The sequence below is a fragment of the Hyperolius riggenbachi genome, chromosome 1 (genome assembly GCF_040937935.1).
Source record: "Hyperolius riggenbachi isolate aHypRig1 chromosome 1, aHypRig1.pri, whole genome shotgun sequence".
Classification (NCBI taxonomy): domain Eukaryota; kingdom Metazoa; phylum Chordata; class Amphibia; order Anura; family Hyperoliidae; genus Hyperolius; species Hyperolius riggenbachi.
Window position 1 is genome coordinate 641,317,837 of NC_090646.1, and position 21,756 is coordinate 641,339,592.

The 21,756-nt window shown below is 41.2% G+C and overlaps 1 protein-coding gene across 21 annotated transcripts in view; it reads left to right on the plus strand.

Moving 5' to 3' along the window:
- Window positions 1–21,285, plus strand: part of TCF4 (transcription factor 4) — a 578,937-nt gene extending 557,652 nt beyond the window's left edge. For 16 of the 21 annotated variants that reach the window (XM_068251303.1, XM_068251312.1, XM_068251304.1 and 13 more), the window contains 5 exons: window positions 639–768; window positions 3,196–3,358; window positions 8,527–8,756; window positions 12,184–12,328; window positions 16,319–21,285. In XM_068251303.1, coding sequence (XP_068107404.1) covers window positions 639–768; window positions 3,196–3,358; window positions 8,527–8,756; window positions 12,184–12,320 — 660 coding nt within the window. In that variant the 3' untranslated portion in view covers window positions 12,321–12,328; window positions 16,319–21,285. The remainder of the gene's footprint in view (window positions 1–638; window positions 769–3,195; window positions 3,359–8,526; window positions 8,757–12,183; window positions 12,329–16,318) is intronic. The other 5 variants (XM_068251305.1, XM_068251314.1, XM_068251315.1 and 2 more) reach the window with 1 other exon arrangement.
- Window positions 21,286–21,756: the final 471 nt, after the last annotated feature.

Sequence of the window (21,756 nt, forward strand, 5' to 3'; positions counted from 1 at the left end):
TGTACACTGATATCTGAAACTGTCCTCCTGGTAAATTGACTCTCTGCATTTATCATCATCAATCTGAATTGTGGATAACATATGCAAACACTGTATATGGGAGGGGTGACTAGGGATGGACTAAGGTCATCTGGAGCCCAAGCCATGTAAGACCCTAGTCATCTGCTTGTCACCTGATGTTTTTGGTATGGGGAGGGGTGGTGGAGTGAGATCATAGACAGGAGCAATAAGGGTGCCCCTACACTACTTGATATTGCCTCCCAATCAACCTTCTGATTTTATAATTTTGTATGCCACACAACAGAGTGGGAGGGGCAAGGAAGTGCAAAATGGCTCAGCCTGGGCAGTCTAAGTCCAAATTTTGGAGGGAGATGTATTGTTTGTGAGATGTGGGAGGCTAACAGAGTACCTGGAGGAAACCCACACAAACATGGGGTAAACATACAAACTCCAAGATCATCACATATGCTAACCTTACATTTTACTGACCCCCCCAAAAAATGGTAAATATATCAATATACTGTATGTTCACAGTGAGATTTTCTTCTAAACATTTTTTAACAATGTAGTAAACGATTAAAACCTACATAATCATTTTGTGGTGCAGATGCCTAATCCACGTGGGTTGTGTTTTTCAGGTGGGTTCACACAGGGAAGACAGTCTACGAGGGAGTCACTCGCACGTGCCAAACCAGGTGTCTGTCCCTCAACTTCCTGTCCAGTCAGCTACGTCACCGGACCTGAATGCATCTCAAGATCCTTATCGTTGTAAGAGCTCCGTTACAAATAATAATAATGAACAGCCACATATCATTCACAAGATCTCTTAAGCTAACTAGAACTTTCAGCTTGGATAACTTCATGTATATAAAACACATGTTGGAAAAGGTTCTAAGCAGGTGGATTAGCTTAAATTCCGTCTGCAGATGGCTCGACATTTTAGCACACAGATGTCTGAGATTTGATGAATATTTAGGCATCGAATTTCGCCTTCTCACTACCGGTTAACAGGCGTAATCCATGATCTTTAATTGAGTAAAGCTGGAAGGAGGGACCTAAGAGACTTCCTAAAATAAAAATGGTTCTATACGCTCATGCTAAAACAGGTGGAGTTGGCACACTTGGTATGGGCGTCGACACCTACCTCCAGAACATTTGACAGTATAGTGGTAGACTCTACATTGGAGCTTGGCTTCTGAGGATTTTTTTGGCAATGGGTTGGTAGATTAAGTTAAGTACCAGTGCCGAAGCAGATAAGAAAATAAAATATCTAAAGGATAGGGTTAGGCATAGATTGGGGTTAGACATAGATAAGGAGGACTAGAGGTGCCCATACATCACTCGATATTGTGGGCCCATCATCCTTCTTGGAAGAGAATTGGCAACAGATCATTACCGCCCTACGGACTTTTCTATCGCCTTTTGGCTGAAAACGGTTGAAAGGAATGATCGGAAATGCTGCCAAAATCTCAGGTGCAAAAGCTCGATTAGGTGCATGGCATGAATGGCATTCGATATCATGATGACCGACAGACCCCTAGCCTATGTCTTTCCAAGAATAAAAGTGGTCCCCAATGCCTGTGTGCAGTGTTAAAGGCTCACTGCTCCACCGGCGTGACTCCTGGCCTGCCCCGGTGTTCGGTGTCACCATAAGCACCTGGTCCACGACACTGGCACACGCTGATCTCACAACATGCTCTAGGTGGTACAGGCACTGACGGTGAAGTCGAACATCTGAGCAGGAAAGGAGTTACACATGCAGAGAGGGGAGGCTGTAACACTGGGCATGGGCATGGAGGGGTGACAAATATACGCTTGGGGGTGGCTTGCACTTCATGGAGAAATCTGTTGGATTTTGCTGTGCAGTGTGTAACCAGGCAATATATCCCTCTCTGATCAGATTCAGTAAGTGAGGGATCTATCGGATAGTCAATCTGGCCATATATCGAGTGATGTTTGACCACCCTTAGGTTGTAAGGGAGGGTAGTTTATCAATTAAGTTTAGAGTAAAGGTGCATACACACAAAGAATGTCACTCGCAGTTATCGGAACTTGAACCAGCCAACACCCAGATCCACCAAAGGTGCAACTTCAAGCAAACAAAGGAACAACTGGGCCTCAACCTGGATTTGGGCCACTATCGGCCAGATTATTGAAAGTACCACTTGAGGAAGGTCGCACAGACCGAAACGTTGTGCGTTTTCACTGTGGCACTTTCAATAAATTGGCGGAGAGTTGCCCTAATCCAGGTTGAGACCCAGTTGTTCCTTCCAAGTCATTTTCAGACCACCATCTGCTCAATGACGCTGGATCTTGAAAACCAGGGTGGGGGCAGTGAATGAATTTTATATGGTAGAAACACTTTTTTTTTCTCAAATTGTACCCACAAAGGGATTTCTCCCTGACTGAACCAATGAGTTAACTGAAAAATTTGCAATGCTAGGTAATAATCTGAAAATTTGAAGAGACTAGCTACTTTTTGAGGGTCATTGTAAAGTCTCCCTAAAGCATTGGGGGTCTTTGTAAAGTCTCCCTAATTATCACAGGAGAATTCCTGTTCCACATAAATTAAAAGGTATCCAAGTTGTAATGAAAGTGCCTGCCTGGGGCTTCTTCCAGCCCCTGTAGTCAGTAATGGACATGACTTTGGTACGTTGCTCACTACTACAGAACACTCCTGGCTACAGGAGAACGCTCATGGACTTTACAGGGCCGTGCTGTAGTTCAAAGAAGGAGACTGTGAGGACAGCAAGGGACCTACAAGACTAAGTAAAAAGAGACACTTTAATGAAGACTTGGTTATCCTTTAAGGGATATCGCTCTGAAAATAATTTATCAGGGATTTGTTTAATATATCAGGATAAGATCTAAAAGATATAAATTCTTAGGTAAAAGTAACCATTTTCCAAGCTGAAAAGCCAAACTCGCATACCAACACTAACTTCATACATACTACTCTTCTGCAATTTTTGGGTGTACATGGTCATACCCTCATGCATGCATCAACAAATTTAAAACGGCTAACTGCTAAAAACAAGCGTTTTGTTGGCTGCCATAATTCTACAGACACCTTTCTTTCCTGTAGTTTTTTGCGTGAGACTTCTGTTTACAGAATTCGATTGTCTGTGTTGCAGCCAGACCCTCCTGCAGAAATTGAATCTAACCATAAATATTCATTGCTTTGTTCCTGCACAGGCCTCCCATCTGGTCTGCAAGGAGCGAGCGTGTCTCCGGGTAGCTCCGAAATCAAATCCGAAGACGAAGGAGATGAAAATCTTCAAGACTCGAAATCAGGCGATGACAAGAAATTAGACGACGACAAGAAGGATATCAAATCAATAGCGAGGTCAAGATCTAGGTAACAGTATTAGAATGTTTCGCTTCATTTAACTCCTTGACTGGACTTTGATGAAGTGAACAGACAGGATTATGGAGATACCTCGCTTTTCCCCACGGCTCATGTCAACCAACTGCCTGGAGGAAACCATTTATTCAGAAATGTAGTCTCAAAACGGTCACCCCACGAAACTGTTGATCTGTTATGATCTTTCCACACTGACAAAGCAAACATGGCTCTTCTTCTGCACATGTTCTTGCTTATATAAAGGGGCAGTAAAACTCGTTTCAGATTATAAAAGAAAGCTGTACGTTTGGAAATAACTTTACCCAGAGAACGATGAGGATATGGAGGCCAGAAAATCCATTCCAACTGATAGAGCTTTTCCCCCAGGTGGACCTTTGAAGGATGTGTATCATGAAAACCATAACTGCAGAATTTAAGTCAAGCCAATCTGTAACTTACATTTACCAGTATTAAAAATGTAGAAGGATTTGCCTGCCATTTTGTAGCCCTTTCAATATTTAAAGAGGAACTCCAGTGAAAATAATGTAATAAAAAAGTGCTTCATCTTTACAATAATTATGTATAAATGATTTAGTAAGTGTTTGCCCATTGTAAAATCTTTCTTCTCCCTGATTTACGTTCTGACATTTATTACATGGTGACATTTTTACTGTTGGCAGGTGATGTAGCTGCTGCATATTTTTTTGGCAGTTGTAAACAGCTATTTCCCATAATGCAACAAGGTTCACAGACAGGAAACTGCCAGGAGTACCACGGTCCTCAAAGTGTCTTGTGGGAGGGGTTTCACCACAATATCAGTCATACAGCGCCCCCCTGATGGTCTGTTTGTGAAAAGGAATAGATTTCTCATGTAAAAGAGGGTATCAGCTACTGATTGGGATAAAGTTCAATTCTTGGTCGGAGTTTCTCTTTAAGGGAACCAGCGAGAGGTATATGGAGGCTGCCATATTTATTTCCTTTTAGACAATAACAGTTGCCTGGCAGTCCTGCTGATCATTCTGGCATCAGTAGTTCCTGAATCACACCCCTGAAACAAGCATGCAGCTAATATTGTTGGATTTTTGTCAAAAGCATCTGAGCTGCATGCTAGTTCAGCATCTATGGCTATAAAAGTATTAGAGGCAGAGGGTCAGCAGGACTGCCAGGCAACTGATATTGATTAAAATTCAATAAATATGTCAGCCTCCCTATCCCTCTCACTTCTGGTTACCTTTAAGACCCAATAAGACTCTAAAGCAGCCATCAGCTTGAAAATAGTCCCAGCTGGTATCAAGTGAATCATGACATAGGTCTACACTGACAGCCATAGGTCTATACTGACAGCTTAGTTTAACACCCACCCCTCCTACTCCCTTCTCCAAAGGGATCCTAAAGTCTAAAAAGTCTAAAGACACCTCATTGTTCAGGTGGATTGTTTAACTGTTCCCCCTATGGAGTACCTATGCTGCCCCCAGCCCATGAACTCAACTGGAGGGAGATATTGAGTGACAGCCGGGGCGGCCCTCCCTAACAACAAAGCTCGGGGTTGGGGTGAGGCCTCCCCTCCCAACAACCTACAGAGCTCGATTACATACTGTCACTTCTCCACACCAAAGCCTTGTCTTCTCCCATAGCAGAATGAAAGGTACTGTGAGAGGTCCACCTGCCATGATTATGTGGAAGTCCACCTCTAGAAGACACTTGAGTCCAGCTGGCAAGAGATCAAATGACATGATCACTGGACTTTCTCCATGGTTCTAATAAGTACTCGCTGGCGTAGTTCATTTTTATTTTGTGAGGACGAACCTGAGGAGCTGGTTAGAAATAGAAAACATCTCTAAGATCCACCTGGAGATCCATCACATCTAACATGGACGAAGAGAGGCATTGTTCTCTTCAAGTCATTATAGCAAACCAACATTTCCTATTAGTAAGACACAGCCCTAGCTTCTAATAGTACATTAGAACACTTCTGGAATAATGTTTGTTAGTAGCTTTCAAACAATGTATATAGAGCATTGTTTTTCCTTAAAGGGAAGGTCCAAGCAAAAGAAAAAAAATGAGTTTCACTTACCTGGGGCTTCTACCAGCCCCATGCAGCCATGCTGTGCCCTCGTAGTCACTCACTGCTGCTCCAGTCCCCCGCTGGCAGCTTGCCGACCTCGGAGGTCGGCGGGCTGGATTGCGTACATTTGTACGCATTCCCGCTAGTGCAGGAACATTAACACATACATTTTTACGTGTTAGTGGTGCAACGCGTAAAAATGTACGCATTGAACCAGTAAGGCGTAAAAATGTATGTGTGAATGTTCCTGCACTAGCGGTAATGCGTAAAAATGTACACAATGCGGCCCGCCAACCTCCAAGGTCGGCAAGCTGCCAGCGGAGGACCGGAGCAGCAGTGAGTGACTCCGAGGGCACAGGATGGCTGCATGGGGCTGGTAGAAGCCCCAGGTAAGTGAAACTCATTTTTTTATTTTGCTTGGACCTTCCCTTTAAAGTAACACAGAAGCGTCCCTACCAGTAGCTAAGCTACCGCTGGCATAGCTCTCAGGATCACTTATTCACGCAAGCCCCACCACTGGAATTAAGTAAGTATACCTTCAGTGGGTCAATATTTACTTTACAAAAATAGTATTTTTTACTACTGTTTTACGTTCTCCGCAATGCCCTTGTAGGTTTCACTAATATGCTAAACGTTTTTTTACTGTCCCTTAAGCAGCCCATACACTCAGCCGATTTTCTGGCCGACCGATCGATCCCGATCGATCGATCGATCGATTGCAAATCGGTTGGCCAATCGACCGATCGATGGCCGATTTCGATCGATTTCGATGGATTTCCATCGAACTTGCAGGGTGGAAAATTTAGGTCGATCTGAAGAGATTGCTTATCAGTTTGCATTGGCCTTAATGGAAATCTGATGGCAAAAAAATGCCATCAGATCGAATTTCAATAGATTTCAAACTGAAATCTGTTGGAATTCTATCCTGGTAAAAAATGTTCTAAAAACGCATCAGATAGACCATCAGATGCATTTCTTATCTATCTGCTGCCAATCTGACGAGTGTATGGGCACCTTTAATGGAGTTACTAGTTTGTGCTGCATTTCTGAATCTACCCAAAAACTTTTTCTTGAAAGTTTACAAATTCGAACACAACTTTGCTGATTTGTCAAGACAGGTGCAAAAAATTTAATTGGAGTGACAGAGAGACATTACCCAGAACAGCCAACCAGGTTGCAGCTGTTGCTCTGGAAAGCTGCACCACTTTTGCATCCCTCTTGATAAATTGGCCCCCGAGAGGTATTTCTCCATAATCGCTATTAGTGTTGGTAAACAGTCAACTGACTGTCGTTAGAGGTCAAGTATTATTATCCATGACATGCTCTATTGTTTTGCTATGTTTGCATAAATGTTTTTTGGTGTGTTAGGAGTATGTGATAGCTTATTTTATTATACTAGTAATATTTAGTGTTTTTATAGTGCTGACATCTTTCACAGCACTTTACAGAGTATTTAATCTTGTCACTATCGCACTGATATCTTCTGCTGCACTAAAGAGTACATACTGTAGTCACGTCACCGACTGTCCTCAGAGGAGCTCACAATCTAATTACCACCCTAGTCATAACCTAATGTCCTACCATATTATTATTATGTATTTATATATCACTGACATCTTCTGTAGCACTTTACAGAGTACATAGTCGGGTCACTGACTGTCCTCAGAGGAGTTCACACTCTAATCCTATCATTGTCATCGCTTAATGTCCACCCATATTATTATAATGTATTTATATAGCACTGACATCTTCTGCAGCACTTTACAGAGTACATAGTCATGTCACTGTCAGTTCCCACAAGAGCTTACGATCTAATTCCCACCATAGCCATACCGAATTTCCCCAAAAATGAAACTGGGCCCTATATTAATTTTTGTTTCAAAACATGCATTAGGGCTTATTTTCAGGAAATGGCTTATTTTGTCATGATTAACAATCTACATTTATTCCAAAGGTACTAAACTTCCAAAGGTATTACAAAGATAAGCATATTGTTAGGAACTACATAATGCTGTGAAATATGGGTATTCTGGTGAAATACAGTAGCTGCTAGTGGAATATTGGTAAAATTACCGATATTCTGCTAAGATAGCGGTATAGAAATAACCCTATTCTCACACGATCCATCCCTCTACTGATGCCTGATCGTAGCTGACCCCTCCCCCACAGTTCCCTAACTGCCCCACGATGCCTAACCCTAACCAACCCCCCACCCACCGATGCTTGACCCTGATCAAGCCCGCACCCATGTCAAAACCTAACTGACATCCCTGTTGATATCTGCACCCAAATGCAGCACCCAAACATCATCACTGTCCAGTTAATACATTTTGATCAACTTTTGATCAGGACAGAGTACCCTAGAATTTGTTTGTTTCTTGTTTATGGATTTTCACTAGATTTGGTATTTGTATTGAGTCTAACCTATGACCTTTAGCAGCCAGTTTATTTAGAGGCTTGTAAGTGCTCCAGGCCAACTTATTTTAGCACATTTTTTATTTCTAATGTGTTACATTTCCTTGCTAATAATTAGTACTGCTGTAATGTGTATTTATGGCTACTTGTCACTAGGGGGCAGTGTGAGACAATAACAGAGGACTTCTGCTTTCAGTCTCTATATTTTCTGCTAGTAGAGAGATATCAAAGCATTCCAAGAATTTACAGCACAATGAGTTCTGCTGGCTGAGGTCAAAAGCCATGCACTTATCTCAAATGATATAATTCCTTTGAAGATGCTAATGGGTTAAAGCATACTACAGACTACTTACTCACTTTAGCAACAGTATACATTTGCATATCATTTTCCAGTATCTAGCTCCAGAACAACAAACCATGCAGTTTTCACTTAAGGTACCCTCTTGTCAGGTGCTTTATCACCATACGCTCACTTGAAGCCAAGGCTTTACTACAAGGCCAATTTAACACATTACTCCAACCAACACTCTAAAGGGACCATTCAATTTGATCTTTTGATCCATGATTGATGATTCTGTGACCTGATCAGTTGTTTGCCCCTATAAAGTTTCAGCTTTGTTTCTTTGCGTGTTAATATGTGTACTGGTACTGTGCTTGACTTTCAGTGCAGAGATTTTATTTAAACATCTCCATTATTCTTCAGCAATAACGACGATGAGGACCTAACACCCGAGCAGAAGGCGGAGCGGGAGAAAGAAAGACGGATGGCCAATAATGCCCGCGAACGCCTTCGAGTCCGCGACATCAACGAGGCTTTCAAAGAACTGGGAAGGATGGTGCAACTACACCTGAAAAGCGACAAGCCACAGACCAAGCTCCTAATACTCCACCAGGCTGTTGCCGTCATCCTCAGCTTGGAACAGCAAGTCAGAGGTAAATCCAGGGCTGCTTTTTCAGTTTTATTATACTCAAAATATTCCTCCAGACACAGGACAGCTTAATCCGTACACGGTGAGCTGTTGCCAGTGCCAATCCTCCAGGCAGGTACACCATTTCTGTAGCCACACAGTGCAATATACTGTATGTACGCAGGAGGCACACCACTGGCTTAAAGGGATACTGTAGGGGGGTTGGGGGAAAATGAGTTGAAGTTACCCGGAGCTTCTAATGGTCCCCTGCAGGCATTCTGTGCCCATGCAGCCACTCAGCAATGCTCCGGCCCCGCCTCCGGTTTACTTCTGGAATTTCAGACTTTAAAGTCGGAAAACCACTGCACCTGCGTTGCCGTGTCCTTGCTTCCCCTAATGTCACCAGGAGCTCACGGTGCAAGCACAGACCATACTGGGCCTGCGCAGTACGCCTGGTGACATCAGCGGTAGTGAGGACACGGCAATGCAGGTGAAGTGGTTTTCAGACTTTAAAGTCTGATATTCCAGAAGTGAACCGGAGGCGGGGCCGGAGCATCGGTGAGTGGCTCCGCGAGCACAGGATGTCTGTGGTGGACCATTAGAAGCCCCAGGTAACTTCAACTAATTTTCCCCTGACCCCCCTACAGTGTGCCTTTAAACTTACGTTCAATTTATTGTATGTCTTACAAACTACATGCTACGGGCAGAGCCCTTCTTCAAGTGTGACTTCCTAACCCACCACCACCAGCTAGTTAATTACTTCCTATTAACCATTTAATGGCAAGCATACGTATTAAAACATCATGCTTTAGCCTATTAATGGCAACATGACGTTTTAATACGTCGCGCGTTCCTGCCGCCGCTCCGCACGTGTCCGCGCCGCTACCGCCGCCATTACCATCGGGTTTCCGTGCTATGTGATTGGGGAAGAGGACCGAGCGGTCCTCTACCCAATCGCAGTGCCTGGAGTGAATGGACGTAACCGCGAACGGCGGCTACGTCCATTCACAAAAACAGGAAATTGTTACAAGTTTAATAAAGTGTAAAAAAAAAAAAAAAAGTGATCACTTCCTATTACGGAGAGTGTTCACTAGCGCCATCTTGTGGCCAAAAAGTATATTACACATACATGCACATACACAATATGAACATGCACAGTATTAATAAATTATACATTACACTTCCACCCCCCCCCCCCCCCCCCCCCCCCAAAAAAAAAACCCTTGTAAAAAAAAATCAGCTTCAAATAAATAAATAAATAAATAGTTGCCTTAGGGACTTTTTATTATTTTATGTGGGAAAATGTATTTTACTTTATTACATAGGGGCTTGTAATTATGGCCAGAACAACAACAACAACAAAAAAACAGAAAAATAACACCTATATTTCAAAATAATATATTGTCGCCATATATTGTGATAGGGACATAATTTAAACGGTTTAATAATCAGGACAACTGGGCAAATAAAATTAGTTGGTTTTATCCACTAGAGAATGTTTAATTTTAAAACTATAATGGCTGAAATCTGAGAAATAATGATTTTTTCCATTATTTTTGTATTTTTCCCATTAAAACGCATTTAGAATAAAAAAATTCTTAGCAAAATGTACTACCCACAGAAAGCTTAATTGGTGGCGAAAAAAACGAGGTATAGATCATTTTCTTGTGAGAAGTTGTAATAAAGTTATTAGGGAATAAAAGGGAGCAGCACTGACAGGTGAAAATTGCTCTGGTCCGTTAGGGTAAAAACCCTTGGGGGTGAACTGGTTAACTGCCTACCTCCTATGGAATGTCCCAGTGTTGGCCACTCCAGGGCTGCTTTTTCAGTTTTAAACCCCAGTAGGTGTCTAAAACTCTTGTCAAATATGTAGGGGTTTCTTTTATAACATTTATATAACTGTGTGCGATGGTGTTATTGGTCTGCATTTGGAGCTGCTGAACATATCTCAAAGGTACCTTTATGGACTCCATACACATAATGTTGCTTTATAACCTTCCAGTATAGAGTTGGTGCTCTGTACTGCAGTATAGTGCCACCTGGGCCCATGTCATATGATCAACTCTGTCACAAAAAAACTAGGCTAACTAATCTCCAGATGCTGCAATTAGTTACCATTAATATACTTGCATCAGAAGCACTAGTTGACAAAAGTCACTTCCTGCCAAGTTGCACAATGAATACTCCTAATGCAAGTCTGTTGGTGGTGGCTAGGACTTATTGCTATAGAAAGCCACTACTTGTCATCATGACTAAGACCCCTTTCACACGGGCAACTGACAGGCGGGGAATTAACCACATGTCAACTGCTCTCCTGCATCATTTATTCCCTGGTCACACCCCTCTGCTGAATTCCTATTGGAAGGGCTCATGAATAGTAGCTCACCCATATCCCCCTCCCTCTCAGCACTTACAGCTGTTCACAAGCATTTTTAGATTTCTTACACATGACCAGCTGACAGTCAGTGCTTCCTCCCCCTGTCAGGTGGCTCCGGTGGGTCTGCTGAGCATTTGTAGGCAGCCGCAAGGGTTTTGCATGGGCAGTGCAGTGGTTTCTCTACCGTGCAAGAACATCTGAGCAGGCGGCAGCTTTCCACTAGACATTACATGCAATGGCTTACTACTCCGGAGCAACTGCACAGTATGTCACCCACTGACACGTGTGTGGTGACAAACACAGCTCTTTAGTTGCATTGCAGAAAGATGGTGCTTGTTGCACTGCAGGTGGGTGGCTGAACGGTTAAACCATCCATGTTAGTGCTAATTATGCCTTTCAGGGCTACTGGGAGGGGGTACATATTATCCAGCCGCCAGTGAATTGGACACAGGCTGAGCCGAATGACTGCTCACCTTGCTGCCGCTCAAATTCCCGGTGGCGTAAAATACTATTCCCCCTTCGAGTCGTAGCAACTCGGAGGGAGGAGTAATTGCGGGCCTAGTGATCACCAGCACCTGGGGTGCACACTATAGCACTAGTGCCAGGGCCGAGGCAGAGGCAAGAGAGGCTCCAGCCTCAGGGCGCAGTGTAGGAGGGGGCGAACAACTCACTCAGCTATCATTCCCCTATTGTGTTTGAAGCAGAGAGAAATAAAAAAAGGGGATACATGGCAGTGACTGCAAGCCAGATAACTAGAGATTAAGGTGTTGGGGGCCCTGGTTAGTCTAACAGCAATCAGTGTGTAACGGCTGGGGTGGAAGGGATCGGGGGGCGCACTTGTGTCTCAGCCTTGGTTGCTGGACGACCTTGTCCCAGCTCTGACTAGTGCTATAACGATGCCAAGTGCTATAGCCGGTACGATGCAACGAAAGCACCTGCTACAAGTGGGTGGAGAAGGGTGAGGGTGTCTGTAGACTACTGAAAGTTTTGCCTGAAAGGACACTGTAATGCGATGTTCATAAATCATATATGTTGCGTATTCAGTGAGTCGTGTTTGCTATTCAATGTCTTTCAGAACGAAACTTAAACCCTAAGGCAGCATGTCTAAAGAGGAGAGAAGAAGAGAAAATCTCATCAGATCCCTCACCTCTATCCCTTTCGGGCCCCCACGGAGGGATGGGGGATGCTTCAAATCATTTGGGTCCGATGTAAAAAAAAAGGTAAGTTCCAAATATATATTCCAAAAATGTATCATTTGTATTATATTCAGTATTAAACGAATATGTAGTTATAGCCATAGCAAAACATGAAGTTCCTCCGTGTTCCTGAAGCTTGGAGAGCCCAACAGTGTTTGACTGTGCACACTGCAAGAGCTGCTTAGCATAGCTTATGCTTGTTGAGATGGAAGTGATTTCTTCAGAAGATAATTTAGTGGTGCAGAGGGATGCGCAACATTTTACTTCCTGCTTTGTGCAGACTGCAATAATGAAACAAACAAACATTAGAAAGCTGGGAAGTATTTTACACCGAGTTATATATTTAATTTGTCATGTTTTCCAGCAAGTTTACTAGAAACTTAAAGCAGCTGCAGACTGCAATTGAAAGATATTATTTAGTGTTGCACTGCATTCAGTTTGCAAATGTACCGACAACACCCTTTGTTGTATATATTTTTGTACAAAAGTGAAGTTCAGCAAGTCCTGTGATGGAAACTTGCTGACAGCTGATCTCCAAAGAGAGTCACATGGCCAGCGGAGTATGCCTTGCAAACATTGAGGGGAAAAGGGGCAGGACCCTTACTTCAAAATGCAGAAGCTGATTGATTAATCATTTTCAGAAATGCTGTGATAGACAGATTACTCATCTATATCTGGATGCTGGATTCTGGAATAAATAAAATATGTGGGGCAGTGCAAACTTCATTTTGGTAAAGGAAGTGGAAGGTTTACTTTAAGGAATGGCACAGGCCTCATAAATTGTCTTCCAGAAGGCCCTATAATTATTTGCATCTGAGGCCCCATTTGGTATACTTCTAATATTTCTATATATAGTGTTCTGTCCTGTAAACAGGAAGACATGACAGTGGATCATGTGATTATGGCCAGTTAGGCAGTCAATCATGTGCCACTAGCACAAAACCCTTAAAGAGAACCCGAGGTGGGGTTCTGACAATGCTATCCGCATTCAGAGGCTGGGTCTGCCTATACTGCCCAGCCTCTGTTGCTATCGAGATCCCCCCTAAGCCCCCCCCCCCCCCCTTCGCTCTGCTATCCCCCATAAATCACAGCCGCGTTGTCGACACGCAGTGTGTCGCAGCAGGCTGTGTTTACCTATGTACTGTCAGTCTCGGCGCTCCCCCGCCTCCTGCATATCTCCGGTCCCCACCCGCGTTCCTTCCCTCCCAGCTGATTGGAGGGAAGGGACGCGGGCGGGGACCGGAGCTATGCAGGAGGCGGGGGAGCGCAGAGACTAACACTACAGAGGTAAACACAGCCCACACAGCGCGGCTGTGATTTATGGGGGATAGCAGAGTGCAGGGGGGGCTTACAGGGGATCTGGATAGCAACAGAGGCTGGGCAGTATAGGCAGATCCAGCCTCTGTACGCGGATAGCATTGTCAGAACCCCACCTCGGGTTCTCTTTAACATTTATAGACAGCTTTCAAGATTATTTGTACATTTGACCACCTATCCTTGTAATATATAGTACATATATGCAGAGCCGGATCATCCACAAGGCAGCTTAGGCAGTTGCCTAAGGTCTGTAGAGAGGCTAGGGGCTTGATTGATGCAAGTCCCCACCAAATCTTACCCACAAAGCCAGATGGCTATAAAGGGTAAGCCCAAAGTTTTTACTTGCCTAGGGCCCCATTTTACCTTAATCGGTCTCTGCATATATGCCTAATAATAGAAGACGTTTTTACCCCCAAAATAACGGTCATATAAAAATAATAATAATTCCGTCTTTTGTATAGCGCACTCAGTAGGCAGTAGCATTGTTAGGGAGTCTTGCCCAAAGAACTCCTTTCTGAATATGTGCTGGCTTACTGAAATAGGAAGAGCCGAGATTTGAACCCAGGTCTCCTGTGTCAGAGGCAGAGCCCTTAACCATTACACTATCCAGCCACCACCAGTAGCCAGTGTTTATTAACTAGTGTGTACAACTGCTTTATGAACATCTAGCAAACTGCAAGACTTCTCCTTCAAACTTGTATTGTGTGTGGTATGATACTTCTTCACTACTCAAGCCGAACGAAGATCAATTTTCTTCTGCAGAACTTTGGTTTTCTGAGAAAAATGTCAGAGTCTAATAAAGACCATTATATTTCACAATACTGTGAGTTGAGGTGTCAAGGAAACCTTCCAAGAAAGCAACAAAACAAGGAATACCAAGAGTCGGATATAGGTAGTATGTCATACCCAAGTGAGCAATCTAAACTGAAAAATCAAAGTACTCACAAACCAGGGGTGCCACAATAGCAGAGGAGGAACTGAACCTATCCCCAATCGACTGTAGATGTCTCTCTGGCATCGTGGTCAGTTGTCACCATACTGGCTTAATTAGTGAAATGAGGAACCCACAAATATAATAAAAGGTTTAAAAACAGCGTGAAAAGGAGTATTGTCTTACCTCCACATAGATGTCACTCAGTGTTCCCCAACCCTGTCCTCAAGGCCCACCAACAGTGCATGTTTTGTGGAAATCCACACAGGTAGGTAATCAGCTCTGCTGAGACACTGATTGCCCCACCTGGGAATGTTTGTGGATTTCTGCAAAACATGTACTGTTGGTGAGCCTTGAGGACAGGGTTTGGAAACTGTGCTTTAGAGTACAGATGAACGCCAGTCTTGAAGGGTCATAGCCATGCCAGTGTTTAGGATGGACTAATAAATGGAGCAACATGTTTTACTTGATGAACCACCCTTTTCCCAATTCAGTCCCATCAATTAATTTGAGCTGTGCCAAAAATGTTTGAAGACCACGGCCCTTGAGGACTGGAGTTTGATGTACCTGCTCTAGAGGATCTCAAGCTTCATATGCACGCTACATGATTCTAGGCCAAGGTTCAGGGCAAATAGTGTATTAACACTCCTTTTTAAACTGTTCTTTAATTGTTTTATTGTAATTATTTATTTAATCTAGTCAATATATTTCACAATACGCTATTTGATTTCTGCCCAGCCCAACACACAGCTGTATGGGCCTCTTTCTGTGTTGTTACACTGTATAACAGCCACCACCACCACAAGCACCACCACAGCAAGTATATCAACGGCTTTTGGACCGACGTAGTTGGAATCTACGTCCTGCTGGTGGCTGTTCGGCTCTGACAGGACGTAGATTCCAACTAGTCACCGCCGCGCATTCATGCCATCCTTGCCGTTCCCACCACTGTTCTGTGGCTGCACCCGCTCGCTTTGCTGTCTCAGTGACAGCAGTGCTTCCGCATCTCAGTCAAGGGACAATTTCATTGGCTCCTAACCCCTCGATTACTGTGGGCCAATCACAGTAATCACGGTGCACAATAGGGAAAGGAGGGCTCTGGTCCTTGAAGAGACTCTGGAGTCTCTTTTTTTAACCTTTTTTTTATTTAGTCCTGTTCAGCATTAAATTCTAAGTGGATTTGCCGCATTCCCACATCAGAACGTGTGTTTTATACCAGAGAAATAGCCCAGCAAAGTTCCTGGGCTCCGCAGATCCTCCTTCCCGGTAGGGGCAAAGCTGTATGCAGTAGCTCTGCCTCTACTCCAGTCAATCTCCACCGATCTCCGCCTCTCCCTGCCCCTCTCACTCTTCTTTCACTGAGAGGGGCAGGGAGAGGCGGAGATTGACTGGATAGGAGGCAGAGCTACAGAGCAAAGCTCTGCCTCCCCCGGGCAGCAGAAGTCGTGGAACTTTGCAGGTCTATTTCTCTGGTATAAAACACTCATTCTGCCGCGGGAAAGCGGTGAAAACATTTAGAATTTAATGCTGAACAGGACTAAATAAAAAAATAAAAAAAACAGGTAAAAAAAAGAGACTTCAGAGCCTCTTTAAGGGGCCAGCAGTTTCCGTTCCCAAAAGAGTTAATGAACTCTATATTAATATCTTTAATTTATTAATTAATTAATTTGATTAAATTAATTAATGAAATATTACTATGTTAATTTATGCTATTTGATTGTAATCTCAAGAATTTTGATTAATATTTTCTTTTTCCTCTTTTCTAGGTCCAGTGTTTTCCTTTTTTTTCTTTTTGCATTTCTTCATTTAGGCAAGAAGCCACTTCCTTAACAGCTGTATTATCTTAATCCCACATAAACATTTCTCCCTTGACCCTTTTTGTAAAATGAGACAAGTCTGAGTAGATATATGCATTACAGACGCAAGAGGTTTCAGCAGCATTCCCAGCGCCAGAAGAGTGCTTCACGAAAGTGGACTTCTTATCCTATCACAGATGAAAGTCCTGATCGGTCCGGTGGTGCAGGTTGTCATGACGCAGCCTGGGCAGTAATCGTCAATCTTCTCCACATCGTGGAACAATGCATTTGTGCCTAAACTTCTTTTAGGGGGAAAAAAAACAATTATAATGAATTTGTAAGTGTGGAAAAAAAATACTTAATTTAAAAACAATTGTATACTTGCAATAATGAAAAAAGTGTACTTCTGGGGGACAAAAAACAAACAAACAAGCAAACAAAAAAACAACAACACGTTTGTTGGCGTTGAATTCCACTAGTGTTTATATTTACTGGAGAAAAGGAAAAAATCATGGGAGGTTTTTCTGCCCAGACACTTAACAAAACCAGCAAATGTCCGATTAGAAAAATTAAACGAAGACGTTAGCCATTCCTTAGGGGTAGGAGGAACAGATGGATCTAATAGACCTATGACAAATATATAAATATATATATAAATATATATGAAGATGTAGTGCATATGGTAAACTTTTTTGGGTTCATTTGTTTAAAGGCTGTTTTTGCTCATGTATAAATAATAATGATTAATAACTTTTTTAAAAAAAGAGACTTTACTGTAAATAGGTTTATGTGTGTCTTTTCTGATTTTTTTTTTTTCCTCCCCTCTCATTTTTGTTCTTGCGACTTTGTCTTGTGAACTCTGTAGGGAGGTGATGCAGGATAACTTACGCTGAGCCTATTGTTGCTTCTCAGTTAACAGAGTCGTAATTCCAGTCTATGGGAACGCAGGTCTTAAGTCACACCATGTACATATTCTTCTAGGCAGCATGGACTTGGCATCGCGGGTTATGCCACTATGTACAAGCTGCTCATTTGAGTCTATTCTGGGATTTTTTCATAGGTACAAGGTTAGAATGCTACAAAATGTTACCACTGTGCCTTTCAATGTTTATATCATCAATATGAAAAAAAAAAAGATAAAAAAAAACAAACTCTTAAGTGGCTGTGATATAATGAAATCATTTACAAGTGTTAACTACATATGTAGCTAAAGCGGTATGCAACAAGACTTTTTCTGACAGTGTGGTCAGAACTATATTTGATAAGCATTTAATGAGAACTGTGGGTCTCTTGACCACTTGTTGCCATTTTAGACATTTTTATAAAATGGCAGTATTAGTTTGTAAAAAAAAAAAAAAAAATATCTCAGCCAACCTTGTAAGCATCATCTAGCACTTTTTCTTGAGTGTGGCAACAATGGTTTTCATGGGCCAGTATGAATGTGAGTTAATTTTCAGAAGCTCGGTGTCATTTTCCACCTTATAAATTAAAAAAACAAAAAGAAACAAAACTTGCTTGTACTGACCCAGCTACAACTGCAACGTCTTTTAAGGACTGATTTTGAAATGCAATTTAGTTTACGTGTGTGTTTGTTTGCCATGGGTTAACCTTTGATTTTTACCAGTCATGGAAACTTGGCATGTACTAAATCTCATTTAGGTAGGATGATCGCCACTTAGCCCTGTGAAAATGCCATTAAAAAACGGTCTAAATGTCCATCTGTCCTCCAGCTATATACATTCAGAAAACGACAATTGCATTTGTAAATTTTATGCAACAAATGACAAAAACGTATCATTATTTTGGAATCGTGTATGTAAAATTTATATTTTTACATGTAGACTCTTGTTATTATGTGTTTTAATATGTTGTATTGGGATTTTTTTTAATCTGTGAGGTTTAAAAAAAACAAAAACTTTTAAATCGAACCTTGAAAAAAAAGAGCAAAACTATGAATTTTGTGTTTGTTTCCAGGATCATAAAAGAGTACTGACGGTTGCCCAGTAATCACTTCCATATCTTTCCTATGTATGATGAAAATTGTAAATATGTGAAATGTGGAAAAACAATGAAATACTCTCTTTAGTTGACACTTTTTTTTTTCTAAATGTGGAGGTGGATTTAGATTTATCTTAAATTGTAAATCACCAGGTGAATCCGATTCCTATAAAGAAAAGCCCAAATTGCAGCCATTTCATTCTGGACGATAGTACTATTTATTTCAGAAAAAAAAGTCTACTATAAATGATCAGTAGTTTTATATTTTTTCACAAGTGCTTGTCATACATACGGACCAGGAATCTTCACAAAACAAATGTATCTGCTTCAAATATTCTCTTTCCAATTTTGTAAGACATTTGCAATTTTATTTTATCTTTTTAAATTGAGTTTTTAATGCTTGATATTGAGAAGAATGGTGGCATGACTGCAAGGTTTTAGTAAGGATTACAAAATACAGGTGCACTTATACATATTTCTTTTACGACTATTTGAAACACATAAAGTGGTGCTGAACATTTTATAATTCAAACTTAATTTTAAGGTTGTTTTCTTTTTTTTTTTTTAATCTTGAAATTATGCATTACTGTCTGTTCTGTTTAGTGATGGACGTAAATTTTATTCGCTAATGTATGTGTGAACTCAGTGCAGGAATGTTGTAAAAATTATATATATACTGTTCATAAATGGTCTTGCATTGAATATACATAGTGAGCAAAAATAAAATTTGCATAAAAAAAAAGTAACAGCATAAGTCCTTTTACCTATTGCTAAAGGTTTTCAAGCAGTGTTTGTTTTTTTCAATTTATAGGTTTTTTTAAGCTTGGGGTATACGCGCAATAGATACTTAAAGATATATCAGTTGCTACAAAAATATTTTAATGATCAATTGGTACTCTATAAAAGTAAGTCTGTCATTCTATACACTGAAATATTCTTAAAGGACCACTATCGCGAAAAAAAATTAAATACATGTAAACAAATTCAGATCAGAAGTACATTTCTTCTAGAGTAAAATGAGCTATAAACTACTTTTCTCCTATGTTGATGTCACTTACAGTAAGTAGTAGAAATCTTACAGAACCAACAGGTTTTGGGTTAGTCCATCTCATCATGGGGGAGTCTAAGCATGGCCTTTATTCTTTATAAAGACATTCCCTGAAAAGGATTTATACAAAGATGCTGGCCAGCCTCCCTGCTCACTTCACACACTTTTTGGCAGTTAGACGGAGCAACCGCCATTCACTAAGTGCTTTTGAAAATAAAGAAAGCCCCGAGGAATGAGAAGATGGGCTAGTCCAAGACCTGTCGGTTCTGTCAGATTTTTACTAATTACTCTAAGTGACAGCAACATAGGAGAAAAGTACTTTATAGCTCATTTTACTCTAGAAGAAATGTATTTTTTATTTGAATGTGTTTACATGTATTTAAAATTTTACAATTTTCGCAATAATAGGCCTTTAAATAAGTTGTAGACAAATTTAATTTGGAACCAATGACAGTGATTACATGATGGATTTTTAAAGATTCAAATAGATTGATAGACTGCAACCCCAGTATTTTTAGCCTGTATCTCCTTAAGTAAAACGTAGTACAGGCTATACTATAATTTAGGCTACAGATTCAATTTAAAAAGGCAGTATTAAAGATCCACCTCCACATTCATCAATAACATAATGCATATTCTGTCCATTACAAAAAGGATTATTTGCAATTGTCTTTGGCATAGATACAAGGAACACTAATAAGAAAATAACTGTTAAATAACCAGCGATGCAACTTGTTCTGGTACAGTCTTCCGATTTCCTTTTTTGTTTTTTTCTTCGGGGGAGGGAGAAAATGAGATTTATGTAAGGGGTGCAAAATCCTTAATAATGAAGTGGAATATTTCTGTGTCATAAGCACCACTTAGTATTGGCCGAACAGAATTCCACAAAGCATCAGAACAAAGAAGCACAAACAAAAATAAAACAAACCACAGAACTAAAACTGGAACAAAAAATACCAAGGTGGAACACCGATGCCGAAAATATTGGGATATCGGGGCTCTTCTTATCCCTTTTAAGGACTATAATATTGATGCATCTTTGTGCAGTGCTGGGTCATCCTCCATATCCATTTCAAGTATTATAGACATATGTAATGGTGAAAATATATGAACTGTGGCCTTTTATTATTTGTTTCTTGTAATGCAATTAAGTGAAGATAATAAGGATAAAAAGCAGAGATTCACCACGTATCAGTGCCTGGCTTTTATGATAAAGCTTCTTTTTGTCTAGTGCTCTTTTTGCTATACAAATAGACTGTAGTAACCCCCGAGGCATAACAACAAAATTAAAAAAAAGTTGGAAAAAAAAAACATATTTGGCTTTTTTCACAGGATCATTTTTTTTTTTTGTTTAACCATGAATATTCCAGATAAAAACCCAAACATTGGAACGCTCCAGTTCTGCATTTTCTCTGTACATTTTGGAATCATCAACTCAAAGCGTTATTTTATTTTATTATTTATAAGTTGACTTCTTCATCTTGTGTTACAGCAACAGAAAGTATAAGGTGGTTCCTCTTTTTTTTTTATACTTTTCAGAATTTTTTTTTTAATTGGTCGCAGGGAAGGGGGGTGGGGCAGGGCCTTTTGTTTGCGACTAAACAAATATAGAGAAAAAAAAAGTTTTAAAAAATGGGAAAAAAAAGTAAAAAGAAAAAAAATAACAGTTACACCTTGTTCTCAATGTGTGGCTGAGTGCCTCGACTTTTTCATGTTTTTGGTGTGGTTCTGATTTGTAGAAGTGTCCAAACAGGTTGTGTGCTGGAGTTCCTTTAAGAAAAAAAAATGCACAGCTTAGTATAGGCCATTTCCTGTCTCTCAACAGTAGTTATTCAATGCAGCCATGTACATAACCGTTATGTAGCAATAAATGTGCCATTTTTATAAAGCCCTTGATGTGTGTATCATTTTTCTGTGTTTTTTCTTTTCATTTTTAATAAAGTTTTATTGAAGAATTCAAATAACAAATTCAACGGTATAGGATACTTAAAGGTTTGATGGGTAATGCAATAAGACACAAACAGCGGGTCACTATTGAGTGAGCATAGGTATATAACAACCTGGTTGATCTTCTAGCCCTAAACATTAAAGGAGTCATCAGGCAATCCTAAAGAAAATAAGTGCTACTTACCGGTGGCTTCCTCCAGCCCCAAGCTCCCAGCACGTTCCTCGCCGCAGCTCTCCCTTCAGCCGTTCGCTGCAGCTCCGTCCCGTTTCCCGGCGATGACGTCAGGGCAACCTCCATGTAGTTCTGCGCCTGCGCAGTCCGCTCCGGCCCATGTGGCGGTGATTGACAGCACTGCTCTCGCAGGCGCAGTACAGAGCGACCTGGAGGTCGCCCTGACGTCATCGCCGGGGACCG